This window comes from Neopelma chrysocephalum, unplaced genomic scaffold (assembly GCF_003984885.1).
Source record: "Neopelma chrysocephalum unplaced genomic scaffold, ASM398488v2 Primary Assembly neopelma1_150, whole genome shotgun sequence".
Lineage (NCBI taxonomy): Eukaryota > Metazoa > Chordata > Aves > Passeriformes > Pipridae > Neopelma > Neopelma chrysocephalum.
Genome location: NW_020897812.1, coordinates 61,971 through 85,157, shown reverse-complemented (window position 1 = coordinate 85,157; position 23,187 = coordinate 61,971). Strand labels below are relative to the sequence as shown.

Genomic DNA, 23,187 nt, shown 5'->3' with positions numbered 1-23,187 from the left:
CCCCCCCCTTTATTTCCCCATTTTGCTGTGCCTGTGCTGGGCTCTGGAGCTTTTCAGAGATGCTGCAGGGCAGCTGGTTTAAGCTGATTTGCAGGGAATTGTAAGGTGATGGTGGATTTTACCAATTCAGCCCCTCCTGAGCCACGCAGGGATCGGGAGATAATCCATCACTGTGGCCTCTTTGTGCTGGAGTCCGGACGTAGCTGCAGATTTGATAACAAACCTGCTCTTCAGGAGCTCCATTTGCACTCCTGGGGAAATGTAGAGATGATGATTTTGTTAGAAACAAGGCTGAAAACTTAAAATACTCTTCTTTGTTACAAAGCTGAGGGGGGTGGCAGCTATTAATAAAACACAGGAAGGCTGGAGGTTAGTGAAATGCTGCTTCCAGAGTGTGGAAATCTGGAGAAACTTCATATAAGTGCTGGTGATTTGTGTCCTAATGTGCTGGTCACTCACTCACTGGTGTGGCCCTTCTGACAGCTGAAGCAATAAACCAGCAGAGTTTGGCTTGATTGTCGTTATCATCCGACAGCTTGATAATACATTGCTGCTTCCTCAGAAAACACACTGCCCGTGGAGCAAAAAATGCCTCCTAATTTTGAAATCCTATAGTAGCATGAAGCTTGTGTTTGATTTAATACAGGTTGGTGGCTCTAATCCTGTTGAAAAAAATCATAGTCTTGCTCAGCACTATGAGAAGACTTTAAAAAGGCAGGATTCACCCTAAGAAGGTGGTTTCCCAGGGCTCCTTTTGGAGGGGAGAAGCTGCCCAAGGATGATGGAGTGGCTGTGTTAAATCCTTGCTGAAATTTCTCTGCTGTGCTGGGGGAAGGGGCAGTTCTGTGGCTGTCCAGCCTCCCTCACACCCCAACACATGGTGCAATCCAAAAAGGAATTTAGAGGTTTTGGAGGATTGGAATAATGAACACTCGCCTCGGGATTAGGTGGAAATTTCTTTAGTGTAAGCCTGGCTTAAGTCTCTGTTTAGTTCAGATGACTTTCTGGGAAGGCTGAGGCCTGGAGTGTATGAGAAGCATTTCAGTGCTCCATGTGCTCCCTTCATGCTGGAAAATTGTACTTCAGGCCTGGAATTGCTTCTCCCCAGTCAGGAGAAGTTCTGGCTATTTTCAGAGTTTCATTCCTGAGTTGTTTTTACATATGAGCAGTCTGGGCTCTTGTTGTCCCCCTTTTCCCTACCCCAGGGTGCATTTATGGAAGATAACGCAGTCCAGGCAGGTCTCTTGCAAACTTGAGGAGTCATTTCCAATGATAGGTGCATTGTTTTAGGGCAGTCAAATAAGCTGAACTGTGTTACATTCCATATTTTACATTCCCAAGGAGCTGGCATGGTGCATTTGTGGAGCTTTTCTACCCTGTACTTCCCCCAGCAAGACCCTTCTTCCTTCTGGCTCCTGTGTGACAAAAAGAAACTCAGCCTTGAGATCTCTTAGTCCTGTGTAAAGCCAGACCAACTTTTCCCCAGTTTGAGGAGTAACAGATTCTCAGCAGCCTCAACACCACAGTCAGTGGTTTGTCACCCTGAAGGGCACAGATTTGGGTGCAGGTGGGAGTTGCTGTGGTGGATATTGTGGGGTTACAGGTGCTTTGGGGTGGTTCATTTGCTTCACACCTCTAATTTCTAAGTGCTGAGAGCGGGAGGTTGGGGCTGCAAAGACACACAAAGGTCAGCATTTAAAAAAGGGCATTTAATTCTGTTTGCATTCAAATTGCCATGTAGTGAAGGCAGGAGAGCTGGGGGGCAGCTGCATTATTCCCAACAACTCTGAGCCCACTTTGTGTCCCCGGGAGATGATCAGGGGCTGGAGGGGTTCTGGGTGCACCATCGCACCTTCCTCTTGAAAGGAAAAGGTCACAGTTCATGTCTGGTGTAAATAGCTGGGTCATATTTTTTTCCAAATGGGTGAGTGATCTCGAGACTTGGCACCAGCCCCCATTAAATAGTTTTGTCAGCTGTTGGTGGCTGTGACTTCCCGGAGCATTTCAGACACGCTTTCGAAATCAGCCTGAAAAAGCCGATGGCGTTGCTTTAGTCCCATCTAGTTGGGTTGGTTTTTTTTTTCCTCCCTCTTGGAAAAAAAATTTACTCTTCAACGTTTAACATACACCACAAAACCCTTGAGCCCTTTACTTGTCCTGGTGAAAGTAGCTCTGCTGTTCCAGGTGGGATCATTGCTGTGTCCGTGCGTGTCCGTGTCTGTGTCCCCCTCTCCAGACCCCTGTCCTGGTCCTGTAGCTCTGCTGGCTCCTCTCCTGCTCTGTAGAGTAGCTGGCACCACACACCCACAGCTCTCTAGTAATGCTTGCTTGTATTTTTTTTTATTTTTTTTCCTCTCTTCCACTCTTGTTATATTTTTACTTTCTTTTTTTCTTTGTGATGTGACGTTTTCAGCTGATGTATTGAAAGCAAACCCTTCTAATTTTGGAGCCCAGATCACAAGAGTGAGTTTCTTTCTACTGGTGTCTGTAGCTGTATCTTCTTTGTGTGTCTTCCCCTCTGATTTTGGTAGCACCTCAACCACATTTAGTAAATACAATTAGGTAAGAGAATCCTCTGTCTCGTCCAGTTTTCCCCTTTTTCACAAAGCAATGTTCTCTTTACATTGGGCCAGCTTAATTCCTTTAATTTGAGCTTTGGGTTGGTTTCCAGATCCACTGTTCCTGTGTGTGGCAGGCTGACTCTGCTCCAGGAAAGAGGCAGAGTCAGCCAGCCAGAAGTATTTAGAATTCACCAGTGCTATGTACATCCTGTACGAGAATTGTTCCAAAGTGACTCCTGCTCTGAGTCCCATCAGTCTCTCAGGCCCTGCATGAAATGCCTGAAAAACATGAAACTTCTTTCAAAAGCTGAGTACAGGATGCATTCTGGAATTGGGCCTTTTGAAAAGGTTTTGAATTGTGCACTGAAAAAGAACAGTGAGTCCCTTCAGGATGGTAGAGGTCTGTCTTTGCTGCTTTCTGTTACTTCAACTTCTGCAGAGCACCCTAAAAAAGTGTTGTGAATATCCACATATATTCCAAGGAAAACCAGCAGCCTCTTCTCCTAGTGCTCTGAGACAAGGACTTTCCAAAACGTTCTGAAGTCTTGGCTGTTTATTTTCTATGAAAATTGACTACCTAGACTTCCTCAGTGATGTCAGGGTGTTTGAAATTCCTTGGCATTGTGTTTATTCCCTCAAGATTTCTGGGGAACTCAGTGCTTCTGCCCCCCAAAGTACTCAACCCCAAGAGACCCTCCTGCATTTAGAGTAGTTTGTTTCTTGAGAGAGCATCTCAGAACTACTGTCAGGAAAGCAAGTAACTGGTTGTGGTGTATGTTGTATCCTTGATTTGCTTACGGAATCATTTGCATGGGGTTTTTGGCTCCTTCTCCAATGTAATTGGTACATTGCTTTTGTCAGATGTCATTCCTAGGTAACTCTGGCACCAGCTAATCCCTCCTGTCCTTTGGCCCGTGCTCCTCAGGCTCGTGTCATGCACTGTTTGTCAAGCACCCTGCAAGAGCAGCAAATAAACAATCCTCCTTTTTTCCCCCCTTTTCCTTCCAGAACTTGCTTGTTGCTTCGAAGTCAGCTTTGTTGTCCGTGCTAAAGATAACCAGTAACGTTGTTTGGAAAGGGATGTACACAGATGTGAAGTCATAGCCAAAAGTGATCAGTGGTTGTGTTTTCCTTTAGCTGCTGGGAGGATGGCGCTGTGCTCCGTTGGGTTTGTTGAGCTAAGATGCTCTTGCTCCATCCTGGCTCAATAAATGTCCCTGGGGAGGGGCTTGACACCATAATTTCCAGTGCTACAGCAACGAGATCTTCTTGGACGAAAGCACAAACAGCTTTGATCTGATCTGTCCCTGCTTTCTTTTGCCTCAGAGGTTGAAAGATCTCAAGCAAAGGGAATTTGCTCGCAATGTCTCTTCGAGGTCACGGAAGGATGAGAGGAAGCAGGAGAAGGCCCTCCGGCGCCTGCACGAGCTGGCTGAGCAGAGGAGGCAACCTGAGTGGTGAGTTTGGGTGGTCCCAAGCACCCTTGGAGCACCCTTGGAGCACAGGGGGGCTGCAGCCCTGTGCAGTGCTGGCACTCCTGCTCCAGAATCCTGTGCAGGTTCTGAAGGTGAAGCTTCACACTAACATTTAGGCTCATGCTGTGGTTTTGGTAGGAGTGAATTCACTAAACTGATAATCCAGAGCATCCCCAAAGTGCTTTATCCATCAATATATATTCTTCAGTTATTTAATATTATTAAAATCTCCCAAGTGGCTGTATAATGTTATTTTTTGCGTGTGCGTGGGTACAAGAGCACTTGAACTGTGTAGGACTGTCTCAGCTGAGGCATGAATCCCACTCCAGAGGTACATGGACACCAGTGAGCTGTTTTCTCTCTCTCCCCTGTTCCCACAGTGCTCCTGGAAGTGGGCCCATGTTCAGAACCACCACTGTGGCCGTGGATGAGGAAGGTGGAGACGACGATGATTCCGCAGCCAACAGCGGCTCCTTCGTCCAGACGAGTTCTGGCCAGGCTGCAGAGATGACTATGGACAGAGGCTTCCTGAACACAGGACAGGGTGTGATGCCAAGCCAGGCGCCCTCTCAGGCAGCACAAGCCATCAGCTTTGGCATCAAGAGCTCTCTGGGGACTCCACTGCAGAAGATCGGGGTGTCGTTTTCCTTCGCGAAGAAGACCCCGGTGAAGCTGGAGACCATCGCTTCTGTTTTCAAGGACCATGTGGAAGAGTCCAGCTCTTCAGATGGGGCAAAAGGGGATGAGAGGGGGTCTTCAGAGGCTGGCAGCCTGCAGAAGTCTGGGGAGGGAGAAGGCACCAACAATTCTGACGGCAAGGAGGACGATGACCAGCACGACAAGGACGGCGGGTCCCTGGCCAGCACCTTATCGAAACTGAAGAAGATGAGGAGAGAAGATGGACCAACGGCCGTGGAACCAGAGTACTACCACTACATCCCCCCAGCCCACTGTAAAGTGAAGCCCAATTTTCAATTCCTGCTTTTCATGAAGTCAACCGAACAAATGGAAGCTGAAAATGTGAACAAAAAAAACACAAATGAAGTGAAAAAGGGGACTTCCCCCAAACCCAAACCCGGGAAGCACACGGAGAAAGCCACTGAGAGCACGGCGCAGCAGAAGGAGCAGAGTACTACTGAAACCACATCCCAGCAGGGCAAAACAGAGCCAAAAGACATCCAGGAGAATGAAAGTACAGAGGAGAGCAAACACCTTCCAGAGAGCAAACCCCCCGAGCCAGACACTGCTAAAGAAGCTGCTCCACCTGCCTCGGGCTGCAGAGATGGCTCTGAGGGACCAAAGCACCCGACAGGACCTTTTTTCCCAGTTCTGAGTAAAGATGAGAGCACAACACTGCAGTGGCCTTCGGAGCTGCTCATATTCACCAAAGCTGAGCCCTCTGTGTCCTACAGCTGTAACCCCCTGTACTTCGACTTCAAGCTCTCCCGCAACAAAGATGCCAAAGGGAAAGGGGCAGAGAAATCCAAGGATCCGGGGGGACTTTGTAAAGACAACAGTCAGAGCACAGAGTCTGGTGAGGTGAGCAAAGCCAAGGAGGGCGAAAGTGTAGGCAACAGTTCTGCTGTGAAAACAGAGAACAAATCCCAGAGCAAGCAGGAGTCTGGCCTGGGCAGCGTCGGTAAGGGGGAGGGGGAGGACAGCAGTAAGAGCATAACGGGGAAGAGTAAATCGGGGAGGTCCCATAAACACAAAAAGAAAAAGAAGCACAAAAAGTCCAGCAGACACAAACGCAGACACAAGGAGGAAGCTGAGGAAAAGGGCCGTAAAGCTGAGCTGGGGGAAGAGAAACCCAAGAAACGGAAAAGGCACAGGCACAAAAAAGGCAAATCCTCCCTTTCGACGGAGTCGGACCGGGTGCTGAAACCCGAACTGTCAGAAGACTGCAGCCACTTCCAGAAGAAAAAGCGGTGCTCCCAGGAGTCCCAGAGGAAATCCCTGTCTGCCGAGGAGGGAAGCAGCGGTAAAAAAGAGGACGGGGGTAACTCCTGCCAAGAGCACGGCAGCAAGAAACACAAGACTGAGCTGCAGCAGGGCCCTGCTGCCAGGAGGCGCTGCCCGGCTGCGTCTCAGGGCCGGCCCGGCCGCCGGAGCCGGCAGAGCAGCGGCGACTACGACAGCGACGAGGGCTCCCACGGGAAGCACTGCCGGCAGAAATCCCCGTCCCAGTACAGCGACGACTACGACTCCGGCAGCGAGCACTCCCGCAGCCGCTCCCGCTCGGGCCGCGGGCACTCCTCCCACAGGTCCTACTCCAGCAGCTCCGACGCCTCCTCGGAGCACAGCCGGTACAGCCGCCGCAGGAGCTACTCCGACGACAGCTACAGCGACTACAGCGACCGCTCCCGCTGCCACTCCAAGCGCTCCCAGGACTCGGAGGATGACTCCGACTACAACAGCTCGAACCACCGCTCGAAGCGGCGCAAATACTCCTCGTCGGAAGATGACTACAGCTCGAGCAGGAGCAGGTCCAGGAGCCGGAGCAGGAGCCGAACCCACCCTCGGGGCAGGTCAAGATCGAGGAGCAGGGGCAGGACCCGCAGCAGCAGCTGCAGCCGCAGTCGGAGCAAGAGGAGGAGCCGGAGTGTGACGGGTCGGAGCTGGAAGCGGAGCCGCAGCTACAGCCGGGACCGGAGCCGCAGCACCCGGAGCCACTCGCAGAGGTCCCTGTCACGGAAGGGCTCACGGGGCCACGAGAGCCCTGAGGAGAGAAGGTCTGGCAGGAGGGACTTCATCAGGTCCAAGATCTATCGCTCCCAATCCCCGCACTATTTCCGGACAGGCCGAGGTGAAGGATCGCTGCTGAAGAAAGAGGAGGGCAAAGGAGAGGATCTGAAAGGATCTGGCTCTCTCTCCCAGAACAGCAGCAGCTCTGGCACGGGGCGGGCCTCGGAAGGGGACTGCAGTCCTGAGGAGAGAAACTCTGTCACTGCAAAGCTGCTCTTGGAAAAGATTCAGTCCAGGAAGGTTGAGAAGAAGCCCTGTGTGGCTGACGAGGTGCTGGCGGGGGCAAACAAGGTGGGCATAAAGCTCAAAGATCCTCCCCAGGGCTACTTTGGCCCGAAACTTCCTCCTTCCTTAGGCAACAAACCGGTTCTCCCGTTAATCGGGAAGCTGCCAACGGTGCGGAAACCGAACTCCAAACGATACGAGGAGTCTGGCTTGGAGAGGGGTGAGGAGCAAGAGCTGTCGGATGCTGAGGACGGTTCCCAAGGCATGGAAGAGGGTCAGCTGGCTGGGCAGTCTCTCCTGGAAGATGTGGTGATGGTCATTCAGGACAAACCTCTGGATGAGCCGAAACGTGACGAACCTGCCGTGGAGATGCCGTCGATTCCCCTGGAAGCGCCAGCGCTCCCCGAGTGCTTTGGCTCCGGAGATCTGGTCATGTCACACAACTTCCTCTCGGATCCGAGCGATGGTGACGGGCTGGAACCTATGGATGGGGGCAGCCAGCCGGTCCCAGTGGAAACCAGTATGATGCCCTTAGTTCCAGACGTCGAGCACTTTCCTGGCTATGTGCCTCAGAGCGGCGAGCCGAGCATGGAAGGGGATCGGGAAGGGGCAGAAGATTCCTCTCTGGCCCCACTGGAGAGCCAGCCCATCACCTTCACCCCCGAGGAGATGGAGAAGTACAGCAAGCTGCAGCAGGCGGCCCAGCAGCACATCCAGCAGCAGCTCCTGGCCAAGCAAGTCAAGGCCTTCCCCGCCTCTGCGGCCCTGGCGCCGGCAGCGCCCGCGCTCCAGCCCATCCACATCCAGCAGCCGGCGGCGGCCTCGGCCACGTCCATCACCACGGTGCAGCACGCCATCCTGCAGCACCACGCCGCCGCCGCCGCCGCCGCCATCGGCATCCACCCGCACCCCCACCCGCAGCCCCTCGCTCAGGTCCACCACATCCCCCAGCCCCACCTGACGCCCATCTCCTTATCCCACCTGACCCACTCGATTATTCCAGGGCACCCCGCCACCTTCCTGGCCAGCCACCCCATCCACATCATTCCGGCCTCAGCCATCCACCCGGGCCCCTTCACGTTCCACCCGGTCCCGCACGCTCTCTACCCGACCCTCCTGGCCCCGAGGCCCGCAGCCGCCGCCGCCGCCACGGCCTTGCACCTCCACCCCCTGCTGCACCCCATTTTCTCAGGACAGGACTTGCAGCACCCACCCAGCCACGGCACATGAAGGACAGAACGAAGGAACCTCGGAGTTTTGGGAAGGGGTTGGAGCTGATCCAGCGGTCGGGTGAGGCCTGAGCGTTTCCTGTCACTCTTGAGCAGCCAAAGAAGCCGGAGGCTCAAGGGCTGGGCGGCAGCGTTGTCCATATCCACTCCCAGGGATGTCTCGCTCCGACACTTCCGTGCACGCAGCCAGCACCGTTCCAGAAGAACCATTTCACCTGCAGACCAGCGAGACACTTGGAAAGGCTTTTTTTTTCCCCCCCGGGTTCTTACACTTGGTCATCTTCCTTCTGCCGCCTTGTATATAATAAATGAGGTCTCATCCACACTAATAGGTCTCTCAAAATCCTTTTAATGAGGTCATCTAATTAAAATAGTCAGCATGATTGAATCCGGTGTGTAATTGGCGATGGAACATTCGGGAGCTGTCGGCTGCGGATCCCAGCGAGGAGGCCTCAGTTTTCAGGCCTTACAGAAGGTTTCTTGGCTCCTGTCACTGCACATGTGGGTTTTTTCTTGGTGTGAGCAGCAAAGGTGGAAGTAAGATCTTACTGTAAAGAGGAGAAGGAGCTGTGTGTGTGCCCAGAGCTCCCATCCTTCTCCATCCTGCATCCGTGTTCTGCACCAGGACCGCACCTGCATATCCCGGACTGGAGAGAGCTGCTCGTTGGGGTTGGGAATTCCAGTCTGGGCTTTGACCACTCTTCTCCTGGAAGGGGGGGAAAAAAAAAGAAATCACTCTGACTTCCATCTTCTGTGGTGTTGGGAAAAAGGCACTGGGATGGGAGAGAGAAGGAAAATCCTGTTAGGAATTGAAGCAATACAGAGGACGAGGAGCGCGGCCGGGGGTGTGAAGCGTGTTCTTTCCTCTGTAACACTGATGGTTGTTTCCTTATTAATTTATAGGATTATTTTTTTTTTAATGTAAAGAATTGCACTGAACTCTGTAAACAAAGATGCTGCTTTTTGTAGCTCCTATCAAAGGTTACATTTGTAGTATATCGCAATAATATTTTTTACAGCCAGTTCTTAGTGGTACTTGTTCTGGTGGCTTCTGTGTAAATATGTTTGCTGTAGGTGACCCAAGACACTTGTAAAGGTTCAATTTATAGTTTCAGCTAGATGCAGAACGAACTAAGCATGTATATTTTATCAAGCTCATGTATTTTTGAAGTTTTTATGTACTATAAAATGTAAAAAAAAAAAAAAATAAAAAAACCTTCATTTAGAATTTTGCAGAAGAAAAAAAACAAACCAACAGGTGAGACTTGGGCACAGTGAGGGGGTGGGGGCAGTGGTGACTCCAGCAGGTGCTGCTCTCCTCCCTGCCATAGGAATGGGCACTGGAGCAGCGTGGGGAGCAGCAGGAATTCAGAGTGTCTCCCAGAGTATAGATATCCCTTTTTTTTTTCCCTCTTTCCTTTTCCCCTGTTTGAAAAAGTGATGTGCACAGGCTCCTGGTGCAGGAGAGCCTTGGGACCGTTCCCATCCCACACACGGGGTCACACTGAGCTGGGGCTGCCTGACTTATTCCAGGAGGGGTTTCCCAGCTCTTCCCAGCAGTGCCTGTGGGAGCTTCCCTGTCCCATCCCAGGGGATGGTTTGCTGACACGGGCACTGCAGGTGCAGGTCCCCTCGTGTCACAGTGGTTGGGGCACCTCGGGGAGGCTCTGTAGGGTGAGATTTCAGAGCAGGCACCGAGGGGATGCAGTGGCATCCCTGTCCCCTTCTCCATCCTCATCCTCTTCCCTGTCCCGTCCTGGAGCACGGAGTCAAAGGATCAAACCCTCCTGAGCTTCCTCACTGTGTAAACGAGAAATTGGAGCAGGTCAGAGTGACACAGGGGTCACAAAAAGGGACTCAATTTCCTGTAAATACCCAACAATTCAGTGTTACTGTCAGAGCTGAGCTTTGTAGGGCCCGACCCCATCCCGGGGTTGTTTTTGGACTTCCAGGATAGCGCTAAAAATAATTAACCTGTCATTACTTAACGAGCATAAACAGACTGTATTTAACTTTGTCACATAAGATATATATATAAATATATATATATGCTGTAAAATGAGGGAAAAAAACCTTTCTAATAAACCAATGATTTGTGGAAAAAACAAATGTGGTGGTGTGTGATGGCGTGGAGCTGCTGCATCAGGTGGCTTTCTCCTTAAATTGTGGTAGGGGATGCTTGGGTCATATTTTAATGGTAATATTTTACTTGTAAGGTAGAGGAAATGTCCATTCCTGTGTCATCTGACAGCGGCCAGAAGCCAAGGTGGGGAGGGCAGCAGCTCCTGCCCAGGAGGATGGTGTTGCTTCTCCACACTCCTCCAGCAGCTCCTTGTGGTGTTGGGGGTCTGTCAGCCCTCGTGTCCTTTTTTTCCATCTCCCTCTTCAGCAGTTCCTGACCTGGGCTGCAGCCTTGTCCTGCAATCATGGAGTTGTTCAGATTGGAAAAGCCCTCTGAGGTCATCGAGTCCAACCATCCCCCAGCACTGCCAAGGCCACCACTGACCATGTCCCCAAGTGCCACATGGCTTTTAAATCCCTCCAGGGATGGGGACTCCACCACCTCCCTGGGCAGCTGTGCCTGGGCTGGACAAACATTTTGGGGAAGAAATTTTCCCTAATATCCAACCTAAATCTCCCTTGAGCTCGTTTCCTCTCTTCCTGTCTCTTGTTCCCTGGGAGCAAAGCCCGACTCCCCTTTCCTGTCAGGGAGTTGCAGAGAGCCAGAAGGTCCCCCCTGAGCTTCCTTTTCTCCAGGCTGAGCCCCCCCAGCTCCCTCAGCTGCTCCTCAGGACTGTCCCCACTGTGGTCGAGGAGCTTGGGGTTGCCCAGGTCATGCCATGGGATTTTGGGGGTTTTGCCCCTGGGGTCCCTCCACCCCAGGCTGTGCTGCTGTTCCAGCCTGGGCGAGTGTCAGAAGCCGTGAGAGCTCAGGGGGAGGAGCACCCGCCTCTCCTTTTCTAAATAAAGTCCTGATTTAGTTAAAGGAAAAAAATCCAAACCCCAGGATACTGCCAGGGTGGGGGCACAGGGTGCCACCTGCCATTGCCTGTCTGTCCTCTGGGTGGCCCTGGGCCGGGGAGGCTGATGAGCGATGGTGCAGAAGAGCCGCAAGGAACGGGGAAATAAGTAATTCAACGGGAGAAGGAATCACAGGCCTTGAAGGGCCTGGTGTGGGCTCCAGAAGGGTTTGGATGCTGCTGCCAGCGGGGGATGAGACCACCCGAGGAGGAGCAGCTGCCCCTGAGCCCGGTGTCCTGCTCTGCCGGGGCACAGAGCTGAGCTGGGCTCAGCTAAATCCTTCCCAACTCGGAGCTCTGCTCCAGCTGTTTTCCAACTGCAGCTGCTCCGAAGGGCTGGAGCAGTCCAGGCTCTGGGGCTGTGTCTCCCCTCAGGGGCCAAGGTGCCGTTTGGGCACTGTGGTGGCCTCCCTGTGCCCTGCAGGACCCCCTGACCCCTCTGTCCTGCTTCCCACCTGCAGCTTCAGAGATGGAAAGGAAGTTTCACAGGTGGGACTGGATCACAGGGAGATGCTCCGGGGCCTGTCCCTGCCATGGGCTTTGGGTGGGCATGAGGAGCCCGAGGAGCCCCGAGGCACCCTGAGGGTCCTTAATTAATTGAGTTTAAATTAATTGTGCAGATGGGTTCAGGGGCTCAGCCACTGTCCGGGCAGGGCTGAGCCCCCACAGCTGCCCCAGGCCTGGCTTGGCTGAGGGGCACTGGCTCCTCCACGGGGGACAGGAACCCCCTTTTTTCTCTTGGCTGTGGGCTGTGCCCCCACCTGGCACCCATCCCCTTCCCAGAGCCATTTCCCTGTGCTGCCCAGCCCCTTAGGAGGGTTTTGGGGTGTCCCTACCCTGGGGAAGGGGGGGGAAACAGTTTGCAGGCAATGCCCAGTGCTGGTGGGGCCAGTGCTGTCTGCTCCATCCGGCTGTGGAGGGGACACTGGGGACGACGCAGGAGCCCCGTGCCTTGCTGTCCTCCCCCCTCCCCGCCGCATTTCCGCTGGCCAGGGCTGCCTGCACCCCGAAATAGCCCCCCCCGAGACTGGCACCCCAGGGCGGGCTGGATTCGGCCCCGGCGGGCGGCTGCTGGTGGGCGCGGTGCTGCCCCCCTGTCCCCCCAGCCCTCCCAGTGTCCCTCGGTGGCACTGCCACCTCCTGCCCCCCACCCTGCTCCGGCCACATCCGACCCAGCACATCCCCCCCCACACCCCTCTGGCTCCCGCAGGAGCGGATGCGCGTTCGGGGGGGCCCTTCCTGTGCCCCCCATCACTGCTGTCCCCGGCCCCGAGTGCGTCCTCCGAGATAAGCCGGGACCGCCCCGGGACGTGCCGGGGCTGTGGCCACATTTCGGGGTGGCCATGGGGCTGCTGCGGGTGCTGCTGCTCCTCGGGGGGCTGCGCCTGCCCCCCACCCTGGGGCTTCTCCAGGAACCCCCCACCGAGTACACGGGACCCCCCGGCAGCTATTTCGGCTTCGCCCTGGATTTCCTCGTGACAGAGGGCAGGTAGGGACACACCGCGGGGCCGGGGTCGGGAGCGGCACCCGCCCCCCCAAATGACACCCCCTCTGCCCCCCAGACCCAGCGTGGCTGTGGGGGCCCCCCGTGCCAACACCTCCCAGCCCGGCGTGGCTCAGCCCGGCGCCGTCTTCCTCTGCTCCTGGCCCCCCGACGAGACCCCCTGCCGCCCCCTCCCCATCGACACCGCAGGTACGTGGGCGCCGCGTGGTGCTGGGTGGGCACAGGGCGTGTGCCGGACCCGCAAAATCCCCCTCTCCCGCTCCCCCAGGGGACGAGACCGAGACCCGGGGCACCTTGGAATTCCACACCTACAAGTCGCACCAGTGGCTGGGCGCGTCCGTCACCGGCTGGGACGGCAAACTGGTGGTGGGTGCAGCCGGCGGGGAGGGGGGTTTGGGGACCCGTGGGTGGTGACGGCGGGGTGGGCACCCACCCTGTGCCATCCCCGTGCCCCTGCCCAGGCCTGCGCCCCGCTGCAGCACTGGAACGCCATGGAAGGGTCGGAGGAGGCGTTCCGGACCCCGACGGGCACCTGCTTCGTGGCGACACCGGGGCTGCGGCGCGTGGTCTGGTACTCGCCCTGCCGGGACCAGTCGATGGCCAACACCTACCGCCAGAACAACTACGGTGAGGGGGGTGAAGGGGGTGAGGAACGGGGGGTACCCCCGCCCCGTGTCGGTCTGACCCTGCCCTGTGCCCGCAGAGCACGACAAGCGCTACTGCGAGATCGGCTTCAGCGCCGCCGTCACCCCGGTGAGAGGGGGCCCGGGGGGATCGGGGGGACTCGAGGGGCAGCGTGCCCGGTGTGCCCCTGGGATTCCCATGGGGATGCTGCCAGGGATGCAGAGGGTGTGGCCGGAATGGTACCTGAGTGGGGGTGTCAGAGTGGGGGACGCTGGAGTGGGAATTCCAGGGAGAGGGACCCCAGGATGGGGATGAGAGAGTGGGGCATGCTGGGGTGGGGGTGCCAGGAGAGGGGAAGAGGGTGTGGGGAGGTTTGGGTGGAGGTGCTGGGGTGGAGGATGGTTGAGTGGGGGGATGCCAGGATGTGGGATAGTTGTGTGGGGGCTTTAGGGTGGAGGATGATGGAGTGGGAAATATTGGAGTGGAGGAAGCCTGGGTGGGGATGGCAGGGTCATGGATGATGCTCTGGTGGAGGATGCCAGGATGGGAGGGATGCCAGGATGGGAGGGATGCCAGGATGGGAGATACTTGGGTGAGGATGCTTGGGAGTGATGCTTGGGGAATGCTGGGGTGGGGAATACTTGGATGGGGAATACTTGGATGGGGATGCTCGAGGAGGATACCAAGGTGGGAATGTCAAGGTCATGGATGTCAGGATGAGTGATGATGGGGTGGAGGATTTTGGGGTGGGGGATGCTGGAGTGGGAGATAGGTGGGGGTGCCAGGATGGAGGGTGCTGGGGTGGGGGGGTACTTGGGTGAGGATGCTTGGGGGGTTGCCCGGGTGGGGATGCCAGGATAAAGGATGCTGAGGTGGGAGTACTGGGGTGGAGGACGTCAGGATAAGGGATGTTTGGGCGGGATGCCAGGGTAGGGGTGCCCCAGGGCGGTGCTGAGATCAGCTCCTCCCGCAGGACGGCACGCTGGTGCTGGGTGCCCCCGGCGGGTATTACTTCACGGGTGAGTCTTTCCTGCCGGGCTGGTGCTCCCGGAGTGCTCCCTTCGGGTGGGCACGGCGAGAGGAGGGCACCCATGGGCCACCCCTCAGTGCCATCCGCAGTGGCACTGGCAGCCCGGGGCGTGTGGCAGCGGGTGCCCCCTCAGCGCTGGTGTCCGCCCACCCCCGTGTCCCGCAGGGCTCCTGTACTCCGTGGAGGTGAACACCATCCTCAGCCGCTTCCACGGCACGTCCCTGCTCTGGCTGGGGACCCCGGGGCGCCCCACGGTGCCCGTGTCCCTGGAATACGAGGACGGGTACCGGGGTGAGCAGCGGGCACGGGCACCCCGCCCCACAGCCGGCTCCTGCCGGGGCACCCCGGGCTCACTGGTGCCCCTCTCCCTGCAGGGTACTCGGTGGCTGTGGGCGAGTTCGATGGCAACCCCAAAACCAAAGGTAGGGCTGGGGGGCGTGGGGGGCAGAGCCACCTGCGGGCGGGGGGGTTGATGGGCCCGGGACACCCTGGGGAGACCTCCCCTCCTCCCAGGGGTGCTGGAGAGAGGTTGTGCCAGGTCACACCCTTTGTCCTGTCTCTGTGCCCCCATACCCCTCACACCCTGCCAGGGGTATCCCTCTGCCCATCCCCGTGCTGGGGATATGCCTGTGCCCACCCCAGCGTCAGAGTTATCCCTGTGCCCACCCCAGTGCCAGGGTTATCCTTGTGCCCACACCAGTGCCAGGGTTATCCCTGTGCCCACACCAGTGCCAAGGTTATCCTTGAGTCCATAACAGTGCCAGGGATATCCCCATGCCCCCCCCAGTGCCCTGATGGAGTCACTCATGGCTCTCATCCCCCACAGAGTACGTGGTGGGGGTCCCCAACAAGAGAGACACAAAGGGTGAGGTGAGTGCTGGGGGGTGCCCAGTGCCCCGTGCCCGATGCCAGCTGGGGGGGTCACCCCCGTGTCGCCCCCCGGGCTGGGGTCTGACGCTGCCCTGGGCAGGTGGAGATCTTCACTGCGGGGAACACCCTGCGCCGGCTGCGGGGCATCGACAGCGAGCAGGTACCCCCACCCTGTGCCACCCTCAGCACCCCCCGGGGCTCCACGGCAACCCTGCACTCCTCCCCATAACCCCCCAGCCCCCCCAGCCCCCCGATCCCCCCCGCCCATCACCCAGTGCACCCCACGGTGTCTTTGGCACTCCCCTGATGCCACCCCCACCCGGACCCTTTCCAGGTGGCATCGTACTTCGGGCACACGGTGGCCGTGGCCGACGTCAATGGGGACGGGTGAGAGCCGAGACTGTGTGTGTCCCCCCCCTCAGTTCCCCACGGGGACACCCAGAGGTGCTGCCCCGCGCCTGGCACACCCCTGGGTGCCCCCAGCCCCCAAACGTGAGGACCCTCACCCTGACCCCTCGCCGGGCACAGGCGGGACGACCTGCTGGTGGGTGCCCCCCTGTACATGGCCCGGCGCCCCGACGGGCAGCGCAGCGAACTGGGGCGGCTCTACCTCTACCTGGGCGGGGGGCAGCATCTCCTCCCCCGACCCCCCCAGACCCTGACGGGCACCCACCCCTACGGCCGCTTCGCCGCCGCCATCGCCAGCCTGGGGGACCTGGACAAGGACGGCTTCGGCGGTAACATCGCGGGTGGTGACCGGGGGGCTGTGCCAGGCTGTGCCCCCACCTTGGGGAAACTGGGGCGGGAGCACCTGGGTGGCTGGTGCTGGGTGGGCGGTATTGGATGGGTGGTGCTGGGTGGGTGGTGTTGGGTGGGCGGTGCTGGGTGGGCGGTGTTGGATGGGTGGTGCTGGGTGGGCGCTGCTGGGTGGGCGCTCACGTCCCCCTGTCCCCAGACGTGGCCGTGGGTGCCCCGCAGGGGGGTGACGATGGCAGAGGGCAGGTCTTCATCTTCCGCGGGCAGAGCGAAGGGCTGGAGCCGGTGCCCACCCAGCGCCTCGACAGCCCCTTCCCCGGCCCCGCCGCCTTCGGCTTTGCCCTGCGAGGGGGCACCGACCTGGACGGCAACGGCTACCCGGGTACGGCCCCGGGGTGCCACCACCCTGTCACCGCCCTGCCATCGCCCTGCCACCCCGGTGTCACCACCCCGGCACCGACCCTCCGCTTGTCCCCGCAGATCTGCTGGTCGGGGCTTACGGGGCGGCCAAGGTGGCCGTGTACCGGTGAGTGCCCGTCCCTACGGTGACCCGGGAGTCCCTACCGGGTCCCCTGGCACCCATCAGCAATGTCCCCGTGCCCCAGGGGACAGCCCGTGGTGGTGGCCCACACCCAGCTGAGCGTCCCCGATGGGCTGAACCCCGAGGTCCTGGACTGTGTCCTGCCCGACTCTGGTATCCGTGTCAGCTGGTGAGGCGCGTGCTGGGGACACCCGTGTGGGGACACTGATGAGGGGACACTGCCATGGGAACAGCGCTGTGGGGACACCACTGTGGGGACACAGCCGTAGGGACAATGGGGACACTGCTATGGGGACACTGCCGTGGGGACACCACTACGGGGACACTGCCGTGGGGACACTGCTGTGGGGACACCGCTGGGGGGACAATGCCATGGGGACACTGCTGTGGGGACACTGCCGTGGGGACGGGACAGGTCCCTGAGCACCCCCGGGTTCTGTTCCTCCGCAGCTTCCACGTGGTGTTTTGTGTCAGCGTGACGGGCCAGCACATCCCCTCGGCCATCCGTGAGTGCCAGCGCCACCCGGGGGGGACACGGGCACCGCTGGTGTGTCCCCAGAGGTGTCACCAATGCCACCCTGCTCTATGCTCTGCCAGACCTGGAGGCTGAGCTGCAGCTGGACCGGCTGAAGCCTCGGCTGTCCCGGAGGGTCCTGCTCCTGCAGGGACACCAGTCGTCCTGGCGCGAGGAGCTGGTGGTGACACCGGGGACACGCCCCCAGTGCCGCAACCTCACCGCCTACCTGCGGGTACGGGCACGGGGGGACACAGCCCAAGGAGGGTGGGGGACAGGGATGGGGATGTGGCATCTCCGGCCGGGATGGGGACAGGAATAGAGACAAGGATTGGGGACAACAGTGTCCCAGGAGGGTGGGTGACAGGGATGGGGACAGTGTTGGGTGGGGGTCCTGGGGTGGGGTGGGCTCGCAGTGCCCTCCACAGTGCTCTGCCCATGGTGTCCTCAGGACGAGGCCGAGTTCAAGGACAAGCTGAGCCCGGTGGCCCTGAGCGTGGCCCTGGCACTGCCCCGGGAGGCCCCGGGGCTGGTGCTCTACGGGAACACCCTGGTGCAGGCACAGGTAGGGGGGACGCAGCTGTGGGGGGACATGGCTGTGGTGACACGGGGTGGGCCCCTCCTCATGGTTGGGCCAGGGCACACGTGGGTTCCCCCAGCCTGGGTGTGCTCAGCCCCGGGGTCTCTAGCCTGTCCAAATGTCCCCAGCCCCTCCCTGGGACTTTGACCCACCCCCCTCACTGTCCCCAGTTCCTGCTGGGATGTGCTCCTACCCCTCACACCGTCCCCCATCCCCCCTGGAATGTGCCCCCCCACTGTGCCCTGCCACTGTCCCTCCTGCCCAACCTTCTGTGCTCACCCTGCTGTCCCCAGTCCCTCCTGGGATGTCACCTCTGTATCCCATTCACCTCACACCCCTGAGGGTGTCCCCTCTGTCCCCTTTGCCATCCCCAATCTCTCCCCAGGATGTCCCCCTGCTGTCCCTGCTCCCTTCTTGGGGTGTCCCACAGTATCGTCCCCTATCCTGAGTCAGTCCCGTGGACATCCCCTCTGCTCTTCCTCCCCCGGGGTGTCACCTCTCTCCCCTCCACCATCCTCAATCACTCCCTCTCTACCCCTCACTGTCCCAAATCTTCCCCCCTGGGATGTCCCCTCTGCCTCCTCCACCAGCCCAACCCCTCCCCAGAAACTCCCCTCCCGTATCCTCTGCTGTCCCCAGTGACTCCCCCTCCCACACTGCACCTTAGATGGGGGTCTCCCTGTCCCTTCCCTGTCCCCTTCCCAGACCCACATCATCCTGGAGGACTGTGGTGAGGACAATCTCTGCATCCCTGACCTCCACCTGGCTGCTGACACGTGAGCACCTGGGACGGGGGGGTCAGGGGGGTAGCCGGTGTCCCCATGGGGTGCTGAGCCCTGTCCCCGTGTCCCCGTGTCCCCCAGCCCCAGCCAGCACCTGCTGATCGGGGCGGAGGCCGCGCTGCGCCTGCGCGCCCACGCCTCCAACGCGGGCGAAGGCGCCTTCGAGGCCGAGCTGAGGGTGCAGCTGCCCCCTGGCACCCACTACCAGGCAGCCAGGAGCACCATCCCGGTGGGTGCCCACAGGGGGGACAGTGGTGCCCGGGGTGGGGGGGGATCACTCAGCCCATGGTGGTGTGTGAGGTGGAGGGTTCACACCATGCCCTTGACAGCTGTCACCCTCCACAGGGGTGCCCAGTGGTGATGGGTGTTGTGGGGTGTGCAGGGTGAGGGGCTCTCGTTGTGTCCTTGTTGGTGTCTGGGGTGGGGAGGTCATGCCCTGCCCTCTGTGGGTGTCACACTCTATGGGGGTGCCCAGCGGTGACGGGTGCTGGGGGGTGTGCAGGATGAGGGGCTCACGCCGTGTCCTTGATGGTGTCAGGGGTGGGGGGCTCACACCTTGCCCTTGGTGGCCATCACTGTCCACGGGGGTGCCAGGTGGTGATGGGTGTCAGGGGGTGCCCAGCATGGGGGGGTGACCCAGTTCTGGGGGCTCACACTGTCCTTGGTTGTCATAATCCTCCATGTGGGTGCCCAGTGTTCATGGGTGCCCAGGGATCCAGGGACAGGGGGCTCATGTCCTGCACTTCATGGCCATCACCCTCCACTGGGGTGCCCAGAGGTGGGGGGTGTCAGGGTGGGGGTCTCACGCCCTGCCCTCGGCCCATGCAGGTCCCCGGGGTGGAGGGTGCAGAGAGGGGTCCATGACATGTCCCCTCCCTGTGTCCCCCACCCACAGGGGCAGGAGAAGCTGAGCTGCAACCCCAAGAAGGAGAACGGGACCCACGTGGTGCTCTGCGAGCTGGGCAACCCCATGAAAGCAGGGGCCCAGGTAAGGGGATGGGGGGGTCTCTCTGCTGTGCCCATCACCCACCCTGGCATTGGGGTTGTCACCCACCTCCCTCCTACCCCCCAGATCACTGTGGACATGGAGCTGAGCGTGTCCGGGCTGGAGGACATGGGGGATGCCATCACCTTCCAGCTCCAGCTGCGGAGGTGACACTGCCGTCCCCCTGTCCCCTCCCTCTGTCGGGACACTGGCACTCGGGATCGGTGTCCTCAGCATGTCCCCAAACTCGGTGTCTGTCCCTCCCCCCGCAGCAAGAACAGCCCCAGCCCCACCAATGCGTCGGTGACAGTGACGGTGCCCGTGGAGGCGCAGGCAGAGATGGAGCTGCGAGGGTGAGGGTCTGGGGGGCACAGGGACAGGCGGGGGGAGACACAAAGGGGGACACTGACCCCCCTCTCCCGCCAGCAACTCCCTGCCAGACACGACGGTGCTGCCCACGAGCTGGCAGGGGGTGGAGGGCAGCCGGCGGCTCGAGGACCACGGCATCAAGGTGGAGCACGTTTATGAGGTAGGGCACTGCCCCCCCCGGGTGCCCAGGGGGCTGTCCCCTCTGTCCCCTCCCTGGTGTCACCCCCCTGTCCTCCCGCAGCTCCACAACAAGGGTCCCAGCACCGTCAGCGGGGTCACCCTGCGCCTCGCTGTCCCCCACCAGCTGGGCGGCCACATCCTTCTCTACCTGCTGGAGCTGGGCACCGAGGGGGGCATGAACTGCACCCACCACCCCGAGCTCAACCCCGCCCAGGTAGGGGCTGAGGGGCCAGTGCCCGCCCGCGGGCGCTGGTGGGTGTTAAGGGGGGGGGGCGTGACCCCTTTGTCTCCTTCCAGCTGGAGATCGCCGGTCCCACGGGAGCAGCGCCCGGGAACGGCACCCGCCAGCGGGAGCGCCGGGAGGCGGAGGAGCCCCCGGGGGTGGGGCTGGGGGAGCCTGTCCCCGTGGTGAGAGGGTGACCCCGGGGAACTGCACCCCGTGATGGGGGGGGGCCTGAGGGGTGCCAGAGTGGGGGACCCTGTCTATGCTGGGTGGGTGACCCCGGGGACCTGCACCCATTATGGGGAGGGGGCTGGAGGTGCCTCCAGGGTGGGGGACCCCATCCCTGCGGTGAGTGGGTGCACCCAGGGACCTGCATCCCACTATGGACGTGGAGCTGGGTGGAGGACCCCGCCCCATGATGACCCCGGGGACCTGCAGCCCACAACGGGTGCAGGGCTGGGGGTGTCCCCCGGGGTGGGGGTCCCCAACACCTGCCGTGTCCCTCAGGACTGTGACAATGCCACGTGCGTGGACATCACCTGCCACGTGCCCAGCCTGGGCAAGGACCAGCGGGCACTGGTCAGTGTTCACGCCCTGCTCTGGATGGACACCCTGCAGCAGGTACTGTCCCCTCCTGGGGACAGCGAGGGCACAGGGTGGCACTGTGGCCCTCGGGCGTCCCTCCCATGTCCCCTCCTGCAGAGAGCAGCACTGGGGATGACATGAGAGGCGTCATGGGTGTCCCGTTGGCCGCCAGCACCCCTGATGCCGTGTCTCCAATGTGTCCCCGTGTGTCCCCACGTCTGTCCCCATGTGTGTCCCCAGCGGGAGCACCTCCTGTCGCAGTTCCTCATCCAGTCCCAGGCGTGGTTCAGCACCTCGGCCATGCCCTACCGGGTCCAGCCCCGCGTCCTGCCCGCCGGCAACGCCACGGTAGAGCTGTTGGGGACACGGGGAAACGGGGACAGGTTGTGGTGGCAGCAGTGTCACCCAGCCGTCCCTCCGCAGGCTGTCACCCGGGTGGTTCGTGCCAGCCCCGGGGGCAAGGGGACCGTGCCGGTGTGGGGGGTGGTGCTGGGGGTCCTGGCCGGGCTCCTGCTCCTCACCCTCCTCAGCCTCTTCATGTGGAAGGTGAGTGGGTGTAGGGGGACACTGGGGACACTGGAGACACCAGGGACACCCACCATGGTGGTGGGGCCTCACTGGCACTGGAGGGACCATGAAATGGGGGGCATAGACCTGTGGGTGGGGGCTGTGGGACAGGGAGGGGGGCAGCTGGGAGGTGATGCTGTGGGGTCCCCGGGGGTGGTGCCACAGGGATCCCTGGGGGGTGATGCTGTGGGGTCCCTGGGACCAGTGCCATGGGGTCCCACAGGGCCTGGCTGTCACCCTGTCCCTTTCCAGATGGGTTTCTTCAAAAGGACACGGCCGCCCACCGAGGGGGACACACAGGAGCCCAGCCAGGCCCAGGAGCCCGGGGGTGCCCAGGGCTAGTGGGGTCCCCCGTGGTTCTCCTGTGCCCCTCTCCCCAACCCCCTTGTCCCCGACTCCCCTGAGTGCCCGTGGGACCCCAGCCTCCCTCTGCTCCCCCCCAGACAATAAATCCCTGCCTGGCACTTGGGTGCTGCCCGTGGGTGACACGGGGGTGCTCCCCAGGACCTGCATTGGGGGGTTGGGGAGGGGACAGGGAACACGCAGGGGTGCACAGAGGCAAGAGGGAGGGGCTTTTGGGAACCCCCGTGTGCCCAGTGGCTGCCCCAGGGGCACATGTGGCACCACAGAGATGGGTGGGTGCTGGGGGGCTGGAGGGGGGCAGGGGGTTCGGGGAGCCGAGTGCCGGGGCTGGGGGGAGATGTGGGGGGGTTGGTGCGGAGGTGAGTCCCGGGAGGCTGGTGCGGTGCTGTGGGGTCGGTACTGGGGTGGATGTCTGCCAGGATGCCAGTGCGGCACCGGGGGCCGGGACCGGGGCTGGTACTGGGACCGGGGGTGGGTGTCGGTCCCGCGGTCAGTCCCGGGGGTGGGTCTGGGGGATCGAGGCAGTACCGGAGGTCAGTCCCGAAATGCCGGTGAGGTACCGGGGGGTCGACACTGAGGCTCGAGGAAGTCCTGGGATGCCGGTGCCGGTACCAAGTCCCCGTTCTGGGCCTCGGAGTGGAGCCGGGGATGAGTCCCGGAGGTCCCGGTGCGGTACCGGGGTCGGTGCAAAGATGCCGGTGCCGGTACCGGAGTCAGTCCTGGGATGACGTTGCGGTTCCGGGTTCCGGTCCCGGTCTCGGGGCGGTACCGGGGGGGGTACCTGGGGTCGGGGTCGGTACTGCGGTTACTGTCGGGGCTCGGGGAGCTGTCGGAGGTGGCTCCAGGGGTCGGTGCCGGTATCGGGGGTGGCTGCTGGGTTGCCGCTGCCGACACCAGGGTCAGTCCGGGATGCCGTTGCCGGTACGGAGTCGCGGTCCAGGTCTCTCAGGGGTCCCGGGGAGGAATCCCGGGGTCCGCTGCGGTACCGGCGACGGGTCCCGCGTCTCGGGGCGGTGCCGGGGGGCGGCACCGGGGGTGGGTCTGGGGGGGGGTCTCGGGGCGGTGCCGGGGGTGGGCCTGGGGGTCTCGGGGCGGTGCCGGGTGGGTGGTCCCGGCGGCGGGGCGGTGCCGGTCCGGGGGTGGGCACCGGGGCGGCCGTGCCCGGCGGCTCCGGCAGGTGGAGCCCGGTCCCCGCGGCGGGCGGGCGGACGGGCCGGGCGGGCCGGGCATGGCGGGGTAACGGCGCGGAGCCACCATGCGGCCCCGCCGCCTCCTGCCGCCGCTGCCGCCGCTGCCGGTGCTGCTGCTGCTGGCGGCCGCGGGCGGGCGGCGGGCGCGGGGCGCGGCGGAGCCGGGAGCGCACGGTGAGAGCGGCCTTTGTGTGCGGGGCGAGGGAGGGAGCCGCCGGCAACACCCCCCCCCCCCCACCGCGCCGACCTCCCCGCCCGACCCCCCGCGC

General features: G+C 60.7%; 3 protein-coding genes across 7 annotated transcripts in view; all 3 read left to right on the top strand.

Annotated features, from left to right (window-relative positions):
- Window positions 1-10,340, top strand: part of GPATCH8 (G-patch domain containing 8) — a 53,188-nt gene extending 42,848 nt beyond the window's left edge. For all 5 annotated transcript variants that reach the window (XM_027701177.1, XM_027701180.1, XM_027701182.1 and 2 more), the window contains 2 exons: window positions 3,888-4,018; window positions 4,417-10,340. In XM_027701177.1, coding sequence (XP_027556978.1) covers window positions 3,888-4,018; window positions 4,417-8,236 — 3,951 coding nt within the window. In that variant the 3' untranslated portion in view covers window positions 8,237-10,340. The remainder of the gene's footprint in view (window positions 1-3,887; window positions 4,019-4,416) is intronic.
- A 989-nt stretch (window positions 10,341-11,329) lies between these two features.
- Window positions 11,330-21,818, top strand: ITGA2B (integrin subunit alpha 2b). Its single transcript, XM_027701175.1, has 31 exons — window positions 11,330-11,364; window positions 12,466-12,744; window positions 12,818-12,948; window positions 13,028-13,125; window positions 13,221-13,386; window positions 13,463-13,512; window positions 14,357-14,402; window positions 14,579-14,704; window positions 14,788-14,835; window positions 15,240-15,283; window positions 15,384-15,443; window positions 15,618-15,670; window positions 15,812-16,020; window positions 16,239-16,421; window positions 16,520-16,565; window positions 16,645-16,749; window positions 17,031-17,086; window positions 17,178-17,329; window positions 17,546-17,659; window positions 18,380-18,450; window positions 18,538-18,685; window positions 19,352-19,444; window positions 19,529-19,608; window positions 19,714-19,794; window positions 19,868-19,970; window positions 20,052-20,204; window positions 20,288-20,398; window positions 20,652-20,834; window positions 21,039-21,146; window positions 21,222-21,344; window positions 21,618-21,818. Exons 1-31 carry the CDS (start codon window positions 11,330-11,332, stop codon window positions 21,705-21,707), a joined length of 3,345 nt encoding a protein of 1,114 aa, XP_027556976.1. The 3' UTR covers window positions 21,708-21,818.
- Window positions 21,819-23,013: 1,195 nt separating this feature from the next.
- Window positions 23,014-23,187, top strand: part of FAM171A2 (family with sequence similarity 171 member A2) — a gene marked incomplete at its 5' end in the record, with an annotated part of 10,045 nt that continues 9,871 nt past the window's right edge. Inside the window, one exon of the mRNA XM_027701162.1 lies at window positions 23,014-23,092. Coding sequence (XP_027556963.1) covers window positions 23,014-23,092 — 79 coding nt within the window. The remainder of the gene's footprint in view (window positions 23,093-23,187) is intronic.